Source organism: Callionymus lyra, chromosome 3 (assembly GCF_982586985.1).
Source record: "Callionymus lyra chromosome 3, fCalLyr1.hap1.1, whole genome shotgun sequence".
NCBI lineage: Eukaryota > Metazoa > Chordata > Actinopteri > Syngnathiformes > Callionymidae > Callionymus > Callionymus lyra.
In genome coordinates, this window is record NC_141820.1 from 14,196,817 (window position 1) to 14,209,318 (window position 12,502).

General features: G+C 40.1%; 1 protein-coding gene across 1 annotated transcript in view; it reads right to left on the reverse strand.

Moving 5' to 3' along the window:
- Positions 1–2,594: 2,594 nt before the first annotated feature.
- Positions 2,595–12,502, reverse strand: part of ntn4 (netrin 4) — a 35,939-nt gene continuing 26,031 nt past the window's right edge. Inside the window, exons 6-10 of the mRNA XM_087786538.1 lie at positions 8,018–8,225; positions 7,853–7,941; positions 6,048–6,116; positions 4,561–4,737; positions 2,595–3,333 (exon numbers count right to left, since the gene is read on the reverse strand). Of these exons, the coding sequence (XP_087642664.1) occupies positions 3,194–3,333; positions 4,561–4,737; positions 6,048–6,116; positions 7,853–7,941; positions 8,018–8,225 (683 nt within the window). The 3' untranslated portion in view covers positions 2,595–3,193. The remainder of the gene's footprint in view (positions 3,334–4,560; positions 4,738–6,047; positions 6,117–7,852; positions 7,942–8,017; positions 8,226–12,502) is intronic.

The following is a 12,502-nucleotide window of genomic DNA, read 5'->3' on the forward strand; positions in this document are numbered from 1 at the left end:
AGTGCACTAGTTTACAGTACACCTTAAGACAGTACACATACTTGTGCAGTGCGCACATTTGGAAACGGTAGTACTGTCTGAAATCAAACTCTGCTGCTACACACTTGGAAATGACTCGACAGCTTCTTCTTCTACTACTTTTTAACGCTGATCGCAACCAATCGTTGAAACACTATCGTCGCCACTTGACAACTTTTCATCATTGAAACAAGTTATTAGGTTGTGTTTCACTGTGTTATTTTTATTTTTGTGTTGTTTTGTGGTTAAAACTGTTTAAATTTTCTCAGACATTTAGGCCGGTATCTGCTCCGAAGATGCATCGTCAGTGATGTAGCTTTAGCTTAGCATCGTCTAAGTCACTAAGATGGCGGCCGTTGAGGGTGAAAAGTATACATTGATCCACACTCAATTTTCTAACTGTTTGAGTGCGCCAATTACGCACTACATCGCACACTGCTCATTGGGACGCACTTGTGCACTCACGGTACTAAGTGTAAGTGCAGAAGTGCAGGATTTGGGACAAAGTTTGTCATAAAAAAAAGTTTCCGTTTCCAACGGGCCAGACGGTTTTGTTGAGAATGATTTACTCATCGTTGAATAAACTATGTAAAATACGTTTGAATGTTGGTGTACAGCAGGTGTTTTTGATTTAAAGGTCACGACTACATCCAGGGCCACATTCCTCCTCCCGGGATGAACCCGCTCACCCCTGCCGTCTGGAAACAGACGAGCAAAAGGACGTCGGAAGCAGACGATCTTTCCCGCCACGGCTCCATAATTGGCGTTTTCTGAACACGGACATGTGGCGTGAGCCGTGGAGAAAAACCTCCAGACCGTCTAGTGAGACAGGTGGGCGACCTTTGACCCGGCCTGCCGCGGCAGCCTGACGTGCCAGGAATGTGTCCACACCTCCCGGTCGACCACGTCATCGGAAAAAAAAAGGGGCCTGAGAGCCGGAGTCCAGCGAAAACCCAAACATTGCCGAGCGTCGCCGGTCCAGCTTCTCCGTTGTGGTCTAGATTCTGAGGCTCGGTGTGAACGTCGGGGGGGGGGGGGCAGGAGATGACTTCATCTGAAGGGGCGCACGGCGAGAAGCAGGCGTGTGTTTGTGAGAAAGCGTGATAAGGATATTTTGGTCGGATGGATGTGAAGAATTTCAAGGCTGCATCAGGAGCAGAGAGCTGGTGTTTGTCTCTGTCCGAGGCCCAAGAGAAGATGGAAAGTTCTCACAGTTTTAGACCTCCATCAAAACCCGCAGTGGACAGTGATGCTTTTCCAGTTATTACCCATGCCAAGGAGGTTACGCTGTCATCTGCAACCGTCTGTCTTTAAGCTCAGAAAAAGCTGATAATTATATATGATTCAGTTGATTTTTAAATCTTTTCAGCTTTAAATGAATCATTGCTGATAGCAATGAACTTGACTGGCGGCAGTAGATTTACATAACTCGCTTGCACAACACACACACTTGGATGACAGCAAGGTAACACTTTCAAGATTAATAAAAGGGTTTAAGTTGAGGATGTTAAGAGCTTTTGAAAATTGGAAACACTGTTTTGTAAATACAATTTATTCTGTTGATTTGTACTTTAAGCTCTTAACATTCACTACATATAATATTTTATAAATATTATTATAAGTTGGCATACATGATTATGAACCATCATAACCTTTAAATAAATGGATAGATATATGTAATAAAGTGTGACTTAAAGCTAGTGATGTGTTGATGAGGCTTCATGATACAGTGTCTTCATTTTGAAATACCACTAGATGTCACTCTCAGTTTTATAATCTTTGACTCAGAACTACATGATGTGGCCTTTAACCCTTGTGTTATCTCAGGGTCAAAGTGACCCAAAGACCTGGAAAACAAATGTGTTTGTGGTATCTCTTGTGTTGACCTTGACCCAGAGACAGCACATGGGACCCCACAAACATTCTTTTTTCGGGTCTTCGTGTCACCTTGACCCTGACATAATGGTTAAAATGAAGACACTGCATCATGATACCTCATCAGCTGTTTCATGAGGCTTCATCAACCCCAAATCACTGGTAAATACAATTCAAACGAATTTTTAGATTATTTTTAATTTTAAAATGTAATCATCTGTTCCTTTTTTTTTTTCTTAAAGAAAGATGATCGATGAAATCAATGGCAGAATGTAATTAAAAAATACCTGTAAGGAAGTCAACTCAGACGGTTCATCTTTTGAAAATTGAAATTATTTACATCGTATGTCATCATACATTTGTGGACAATAAAGAAAAGTTTGTGGCATACCTTTGTAAAATACTTGTAAAATACTATATATATATTTCTATATATATAATATTTATTTCTCGTCCCGCAATACAAACTGAATGAAATTCAAAAGTCTTTTAAAGAATATTTTGTTTTCTTATTGCTGCAAAAATGTGTTTTATTGTCTTGGACTAGACTGTTTGTTCTCGGCATCAAACCAATAGAAAGATGTGAAATAACAAACCAACAAAGAAGAACCAGGTAGAACCTGAAGGGATGGTTAGCTCACCGGCGACCATCGTGGGTTCAAACCCCCCCGGTGGCGATGACGACACATTACACACAGAGAGATGGATGACAATAATATTTATAGAGTTATTTACAATAACACTGTACACGAGCACGACGAAGGAAGAACCAGAGAGGTGGAGTGTAAAAACCATGAATCTTGACTACGTCATGACGAGAGTTCCCGCGATCTAATCTGTGCTCACGACGACTAACATTTGCTCCTTTCAACACACACACACACACACACACTCAAATACATTCATGTTCGGAGTGACACCCCCCCCCCCCTGCACAGACACACATGGACCCACTTTTTTTATGGCTTGTAAGAGCATCACTCATGGTTTCGTGTGTGTGTCCACACCAGACACAGAGATCCACCGGGCGTGTGCAATAACTCTTCCTCTCTTTTCTCACGTCCCTGTTCCCTCAGTCCATCTTGGGGCTAAAGTGCTGCGAAGAGGAAGTTGAACTCACATCCCTCAAAAAGTGGATCTGAAGCGAAAGCGAGTGTTCGACACTGCAGAGAGTTCCAATCAATCCCCGGAATGCTACTTAGGATTCCACGCCTGAAGGAGGCGCCGACACGTGGGTTTCTGAAGTTCCAGAAAAGTCTCTCCTTGTCCGACGCGTCCGCCGCTCCTCCCGGGCGCCGCTCTACCAGTTACAGTCTTTCTTGAGCAGCGTCAGAACTTTGCGACCCAAACTGGCTTTCCAGGGTTTAACGAAGCTCTTCATGTTGACGATGAGACGACTCTGTTTGCGATCCGTGTGCCCGGCCACGATGTACTCGACGCCTGCGGGGAGATTCGTATGATCACTCTCAGCTCAGTCAGCAGAGCAAAGGACGTTCACACCAAGCAGGATTAGTGATGTGTCGATGAGGCTTCATGAAACAGCTGATGATGTATCATGATACAGTATCGAACTCTGTATTTAAACTTTTAAATATTTGACTATGATCTTCCAATTAAATTAAATCTGGCTTTATTATAACAATGAGAGTGACATCTAGTGGTCACTGTATCATGATACCTCATCAACTGTTTCATGAAGCCTTACTAACACATAACTAGTTGCTGGCCACAAAATGACTTCTAGCCGTCTCTTAAATCACTTCTAAAAAAAAGTACTTCAATCTGTACTGGGGTCTGAAGTTAATGCACAGAAATCCCAGATGCAACCCTAATAGACTCAGGGACTCATTCATTCCTAGTGTTATTAGATTGTATGATTCTGAATTTGGGGGCAGGAGCCGAGTGAAAGTATGATGTTATTCTATTCTATTTTAGTCTTTGTATCCTTTTTCCTTTAGTTATTTCCTTTTGATCTATGTTCTTTATTTATAATCTATGTTCTTTATACTTGCACTTAGATATTTTGTTTGCACTTGTTCTTTGTTCTGTTTTTATGAAACTTGCTGTGAACTGGATCCTAATTTCCTGAAGGAGATCTCCAGAGGGATTAATAAAGTCTAAATCTAATTCTAAATGTATCTCCAATCTGGAACATGACAAATCAAAAAAAATGTGAACTGATACTAAAAACCTTTCCAGCCTTTATACAACCCTCTTGAGGTCAGAGTGAAACTCTATAATAATGAATAAATATATATTATAAGTATAAAATTAATAATGTTTAACCAAACCTGCTGTAAATACATTGCTTAACATTTCTTTTAATTTATAAATCCCCATTTGTTTTCAAAAAGTCTTTATTTTAGGACCTAATTGGCCTTTTTTGACAAACGACATATGTTATGTTATTATTTATATATAAATAAATACATTTGTATTTGTTACTTCAGCATTTTTCTTTTACGTTCAATTATTTCACTTAAAAATCATCCAGCTTCTTTCATGATCAAATGTAGCCACTTGGAAATATCAAAAGATCTCCATGAAAGAAATGAAAACATGTTTTATTTGTTTATGTTCGATTGTAATCTTTGGGTTTCTATCGTCGTGTATGTTCTGTAGCTTCTTATGCTGGTATAAAACTGCAAGAGCACTAAGAAGTCTCACCCGGGTTCAGGATGGGACACGTGCAGCCTCGTGCCGTCCAGGACTCTGGATAAAGGGTGGTGACTCGACTCCGCTGTATCTTCATCTTTGTGTTCTGGTTCAGAACCTTCTGAACTTTGACCTGCACCTCAGCATGGGAGCCTTTGTCGTGCGCCGAGAGCACCTTCACCTTCAGAACTGCGGGGAGATCCCAGACCGTCAGTGAGATCCGTTCGCCCTAGAAGCCTCTTTGGTACCTAAGCCATCAATGTTTTTGAACGTGATTGACAGTTTTAGATTTTGATGTCGAGGCTTTTTTTCTTTGATGCTTCAGGACAGGGGGGTCAAACTGAATCACACAAGGAAGCAAATATGATTTTTATAAACCAAATTATATTCTTTAATTATAGTTATTTTATGGTTTATATTTCAATTAAGTGTGTAATGTACAATTAACATCGAATATTAGCAATGTTTGTTCATTTTTGTCTTGCAATTAAACATCTGGCCACTAGAGCAGTCAGTAGGTCCTAAAGGAACGATGAAATCACGCAAAGTAACAGTGATGACTGAGGACGAGAGGATACAGTTGACTCCAGCTGTTTTTAAAGCTGATGTTTGGACATATTTTGGTTTCAATACAAATGAAAGCAGTTACGACTTCGTCAAGAGTCATGTGGTCTGAAGATTCTGCAAAACCAGAGTCAAGTACTCGACAATACTACAAATATATCCTTGTTACTACAGTATCACAATATATCGTATTGCTACCCCTCTATACCACAATATCTTTTCTATAGCTTATTTATGAACTGACATCTTAAGTAAGTAAAAAAAAAAAAAATTCACACAAGGGGACAAAACTCTTTACTCTTGTGTTATCTCAGGGTCAAGGTGACCCGAAGGCCTCTAAACAAATGTGTTCGGGCCTTGAGTCTGAGTTTTAATATGGGTTTTCACCGGTAAATAGCTGATAGACTGAAAAACTAGAAGCAAAATGATGACATAGTTACAACCCCTGTACACCTAACCAAAGTGCACAGTCAGCACGTTTAATTAATTCATTTACAAGTCGTTATGGCCATTCACAGCGTCAGAGATCAGAGGTCGAACCTAAACAAGTTTCAGTTTCATCTGAAAGCATCGTGATAGATTCGTGCTCCGTTTATTGCCGTGAATCAGCGGAACGGTATCAGCACCTCGACTACTTTAACTGCAACTACTTCAGCAGCTGTTAAATATGAATGCTAACAGGCTAGTTAGCCTAAGCTAACAACAACTTGATAGAATTTTTAACTTCAAAATAAAACTATGCAAGACAAGAAGTTTTTTTTATAAAATGTCCACATAAGGCAACAGTAAAACAAAAAAAAAAAATGGCATGAAAACATCAAACACATTCGACTTGAAACAAGAGTGAGGCAAGTGTGGAAACACTTGAAAAGTTTTACGAGCTGCACTGATGTGAAATATGTCGATGAATAAACCGTCAGGTTTGAAATATTTACCGTATGCATAGTTCATGGTGCAGAAGAGTTTGCTGTTGGTCAGAGCTTGTTCTTTGCACTCGCACTTCTCTGCGGGGAGAATACAGTAGCAGATTAATGTTTGGAACACAACCAAGTGTGTGTGTGTCTGTGTGTGAAGGTGTGTGTGTGTGTGCGTGTGTGTGTGTGTGTGTGTGTGTGTGTGTGTGTGTGTGTGTGTGTGTGTGGTCTCATATACTGTATGTGGCGTTCAAAGAATGCATGAACAGTGTTTCAGGAGAAGGAATGTGTCTATGAAAGCTGCGGATGCATACCGGTGGAGGTGGGGGGTCTCAGTGAATGGACACTTGGTACTGTCCACACACACACACACACACAGGCACACACAGACAGACACACACACACTTTTGTTCCATGTCCTTTTAAGGCACTATCATGACATTCATTACTTAACCATTAACGCTGGTCACTGGACTGTGGAGGAGAGTGAAACCACAACAAACACACAGGTGCACACACACACAGCTGACAAACACACACCTGCACAGATAGAAACGCAGACACACGCACACAGGTGTGCTCATAGACACGCATACACACAAATGCTCACACATTATACATGCATAGACACATATAAACAAGTGGGCACATACACACAAACATACATAGACACACAGACACACACACAGGTGCACATATAGACACACGCGCACACACATACAGACCCAGGTGCTCACACACACAACTAACAAACACACATGCAAAAACACAGACAGAAAAACAGACACAAACCCATATACACATATACAAACACACATTTACACACAAACACATACACAAACATGCAAATACACACAGAAAAGCACAGACACAAACACATATACACATATACAAACACGCCTTTACACACAAACAAATACACAAACATGCAAATACACACAGAAAAGCACAGACACAAACACATATACACATATACAAACACGCCTTTACACACAAACAAATACACAAACATGCAAATACACACAGAAAAGCACAGACACAAACACATACACATATACAAACACGCCTTTACACACAAACACATACACAAACATGCAAATACACACAGAAAAGCACAGACACAAACACATATACACACATGCAAACACGCCTTTACACACAAACACATACACAAACATGCAAATACACACAGAAAAGCACAGACACAAACACATATACACACATGCAAACACACCTTTACACACAAACACATACACAAACATGCAAATACACACACACACAGAAAAACACAGACATGCACTCACATAAATGAACAATCACACGAATATATACACTAACACACACATCCACACAAACCCACCTATACACATGTACACACAATTCACAAACACATGCAAATACACACTCAGAAAAACAAAAAGACACAATCACATCACACACACAAATACACTTACACAAAAACACAGACACGCAAAGACAAAAACAGACACACACACCTAAACACACACACACACATATACTCACGTATACACATGCAAACACAGACACATACACAAACATGCAAATACACACGTGCCGAAAAACACAGACACGCACCCACAAAGACAAACGCACACCCACAAATATACACACACACTCACATTTACACGTGCAAGCACAAACACACATCTAAACACACACAAAAACACATCTACAAACACACACATGCTGTATACACACATATACATACACAAAAACATAGACATATAGACACCCAATTAAGACACAGATACAGACAAAAAAAAACACACTCACACATATATACACACACAGACACACAATCCTACCAGAGTAGTGTAGAGCAGAGAACAGTTCCTCCATCCTGAATATCCTCACAGGTTCACTAGAGTTTCCCTCCAGAGAGTAAAGATCGGAGCTGTGAACACAACACACTCTATCACACTTCCTTCATGATGAGCAACCCGTTCAATTCCCCCCCCGGCGCCGCTCACCCGTGCACACAGTCTCCGGTGAAGGGGTCGCAGTCTCCGGCGCAGTCACAGGGTCTGCAGCCGTACTCGTGGAAGCCCCAGTATCCCACCATGCACCTGTCGCACTGGCCGCCGCCCACGCCGGGCTTACAGATGCAGTTCCCGTTGGCGGGGTCGCAGAGCGAGACGTCGGGCAAACTCATGGAGCCCAGAGGGTGACAGTTGCACGCTGGGGAGGAAGAGGTCGAAGGTCAGAGGTGTTTGCATATTAGGATGTTCTTGACCAAAAGGTGATGAGGATCAGCAACCCCTTTATTATATACGTCTGTGTTTAATAATAATAATTCATTTTATTTGATGGCGCCTTTCAAGACACCCAAGGTCGCCTTACAGAGGATAAAAGCAGAACAATAAACATTGAAAATAGGTCAATTAGGTCATAAAATTAATACATTTTGAGTAATAATTAATAAACACATGTAGAAAAAGTACGGACACAGAGAAAAAGTACTATTTTTCTGTCTATATCAGACGATCAAAGGTCCGTAACTGACCCACAGTGTTTAATTTGTTTGCCACGAGGGATCTTATCAGACGGCGCTTGTTTGATTTGTCTGTCTTGTGTTGCTGTTAGCGCTTATAACACAAAGGCCTCTCTCTTTTTCTTATCGCACACGCCCTCACATGCATCCCCCCTTATCCCCCCCCACCACCTCCGATCGCTCGTCGGACCCCGTCAGATCCCCCCCCCCCTTCATGACCCGTCAACCGTGTGATGCGGTGATCTTCAAACAACCTGGTCACACAAACACTGTTCACCTAAATCCTCACAGGAAGTCCAGACTCCTCAATAAATCTGTCTCCGGCCTCGTGGTAGAAGAAGTGAAGAGAATAAAAAAAAAGAAAAAAAGAGAGAGTTTGTGTTTAAGTGTAATGGAGCCTGAAGTCATCAACTCACAGCGGGACCCCCCGGGGCCCTTCAGGTCCTCTCATACGGTAAAGTTTTTTTTCTAAAAAGTCAGACCTCACAGCCAGAAACAGTAATTATTTATGTGCTTTGGAAGACAACGTGTGGGGAGATGTCTTTCTTTTCTTTGGCTACCTGAAGCCTGTTAATAAAAAGCGCTCGTAAAGCAGCAACGTTAACTAGTCGTAGCTTGAAGGAACAGCTGGGTTACCCGAGAAACCCGCCCAGAAACTCCACGGTGAAGACACAGTATTCTTTTAATTGAACCTCCAGAGAATCATGATCGGGCTTTTTTTCAGTAAAAGGTGAGGTAGGTCGTGTTTTATTGAACTTTTTTTTTTTTTTTCAATTCCATTCACACCACCTTTTTAAGCAATTAGTAAGTAGGTAAGTAAGTAATATTTACTTGTAAAGCGCCTTTCTAGACCAGGTTCATTTCAATTGAAACGTCGAAACGATTAGATATGTCAATCAAATTCAATGTGAGGATAAGATACCGTAAGCAAGGGATGTGTATTAATATTCAACACAACTGTATCATTTTTTTTAAATTTACATTTAACACAAATATTTTCGCCTTTTGTTCCTTTTTGTGTCGCAATTAAATTTGCGACCGATAGACGGCAGCAGTCATTACGTCCTCCTCAGCTAAAGGAACAATGAAATCCTGCTTTGACTGAGGACGAGAGGATACAGTTGACTACAGCAGCTTTGAAAACAAATGTTTTTTTTGTGTTGCAATCAAACATCTGGCCACCGTAGCCACATAGCAGTCGATAGGTCCTAATAGAACAATGAAATCCCGCAAGATCACAGTGATGACTCAGGACGAGAGGATACAGTGACTCCAGCAATTTTTAAAAGCTGATGTTTGGACATATTTTGGTTTAAAAGCAAATAAAAGTAGTTACGACTTCGTCAAGAGTCATGTGGTCTGTAAATTCTGCAACGCCAGAGTCAAGTACTCGACAATACTATAAATATATATTCTTGTTACTACAGTATCACAATATAAATACACACCCCTACTGCAAGCTTTTGAGGCGTAGCTTTGGGGAAACTGAAATAAGGGACTGGGACTATTTCTAAAAAAAAACATGAGCATCTGGTTTTATTTCATAAGATGACGACTAAAAACTCTTTTCTCAATTGTAATGATTTTAACTCTTTTATTTTTTATTTCTCTCTATGATTGATCCTAATGGATGTACACTAAGCTAAAGAAAAACTTAACTTTGTTGGGATAAAAGGTTTTAACCCTGTGTCTTTTTTTTCTTTATGTAGCTGTTGCTGTAGAAATCTTTTGCTGACATTCAAACCACCTTCTTGTCAGTCAAAGTCACATTTATACAGTTGCTGTTCAGGCGAAAATAAAGCAGCGTAAAAGTATAAAATCAAGTTTAATATGCTAAGTTATTATTTTATTGCGTTTTATACAACTTTTAATTATTAAACCAAACATAAATAACCCTAAAACAAAACCCCTAAAGTCAAATTAAAGGCTAGTAATGAGTAATATAAATAAAAATAAATACAAAAAATGGTTATTTTCTACGTGATCTCTAAGTTCATCAGCTCCACATTAGTCAAAAACTGAATGGGCTTCACTTTTCCCAGTTCTGGCTCATAGGAAAAAAAAAAAAAGACAACCACGGTGCCCAAAAAACGCCAAAAAAATGATTAATTCAATGTTTTTTTCTTGAAATTGTTTCACTGACCTCAGCCAGACTGTAACCACAAGGCGCCATAAAAGATCCCGGGTGTGAATCTACGAGCTCTTATCCACACCATTGTTTAAGAAAGTAGCCTTCAAACGCAGTCGATGATTTACACGTTTATAGCAACAAGACGATTCCTCACCTGGACCGCAGCACTTGCTGACATAAGTGTGCTTCACACACACACCTACACGGCGGGGAATAAGAGGGTCTTACATATACGTGTATGTACCAGGAGGGCTTCGTGATTTATGGTCCTGGTCTGAGGAGGCGTGACAGCGCACCTGCCCGAACAAAAGCACCCGACAAACATGTACTGTAAATACTCTCTTAGCACTGTACACTCTTGCTGCTCAAGTGTTTTACTGAGATTGACAAGAAGGTTTTTTTTTTCTCCCGGGCCCCTCGGAGCCAGGTATGATAAAAATGTTCTGCACGACGGAGGGAAATTGCTCTTTTGTCAGTCAGACGGTGCAAAGTCATTGCTCAAGAGTTCTTTTTTCCCGAGCATGTCCTGATGGTCTTTCACTCATTTAAAGGTTTCCACATATATATTGCATTTTTTTCTGCTTGGGGGAATCTCAGTCATCCCAGCCGTCTGCTTATGAAAGAAACATTATTATCTAAATATTATTTTTGTCTCTCTCTCGGGGGCCCTGTTTGACCCTTTTTACTGTAAGTAAGTAAGTAAGTAATTTTTATTTATATAGTGCTTTTCCAGACCAGGGTCACAAAGCGCTTATACAATCAAAACAATATTCAATAAAGTATATACTTTAAAGATCAAGATAAAACTGAGAACAACACAGGAGTTCCAGAAAATCAAGGAAAAGCCTGAACAAATAGAAATGTCTTAAGATGTTTCTTAAAGGAGTCAGTAGATCATCAAACACAGAGAGAGAGGAAGATCGTTCCAAAGCTTAGGAGCAACAGCCTGAAAAGATTTCTCTCCTCTGGTCCTGAACCGTGTTCAGGAACCATAAGTAGTGGCCCTTGTGATGTCAGAGTAGAACATGTAGGACACTTTTTTGACAGTTCAATTTTGTATTTATCAAATAAAAACTTTCTTAACTTCTATATTTAGGACTTTTCTTTCGTTTTTGTGAATATGTATTGCCTCTGGACATAATCTGATTGAATGTGTATCATATTTAGAAGAAAATTCGTTTTATATTATTTTTTAAATACATTTTTAGAAATATTTTATTTTATGTTTATTTCATGTAGGTCCTATTACTTTTTTTTTTTTTTTTGGCTTTACGGCCCATAAAACGGTCACATATATAAGTAAGTGAGTAAGTAAGTAATAGTTATTTGTAAAGCGCTTTTCTATACCAGGGTCACAAAGCGCTTATACACAAATACACCTTTAAAAATACCCAAAAATGTAAAACTCGAAAAGGCCAAGACATAAGACAAACATAATCACTCGAGTCCCAGAAGATTAGGCCATGAATAGATCTGAAAGTAAGAACAAGTATTTAAAATTAATCATCAAAGAAACTGGCAACCAATGCAGAGTTTTAAGGATCGGGGAAATGTGAGTTCTTCTACTAGAGCAGAATAGCACTAGATAGACATTGCACTAGAGCTATAATGCAACCCCTGAGGAAAATTCATCTGCCAACCGCATCTTTTGGACAAACTCGTCCGGGAATTCCAGTCCGGCTACCTGCGGGACCGAGCCGACGGTCAAATCTGCCGATCCGAAAGGAAAGAATGTGAACGCCGCTCTCTGTTTACTGATGACTAACTGCTGTTTACTTAAGCTCTCATCTCATCGACGCAGGGCAGCACGCCGCTGAAACCACCCAAACACAC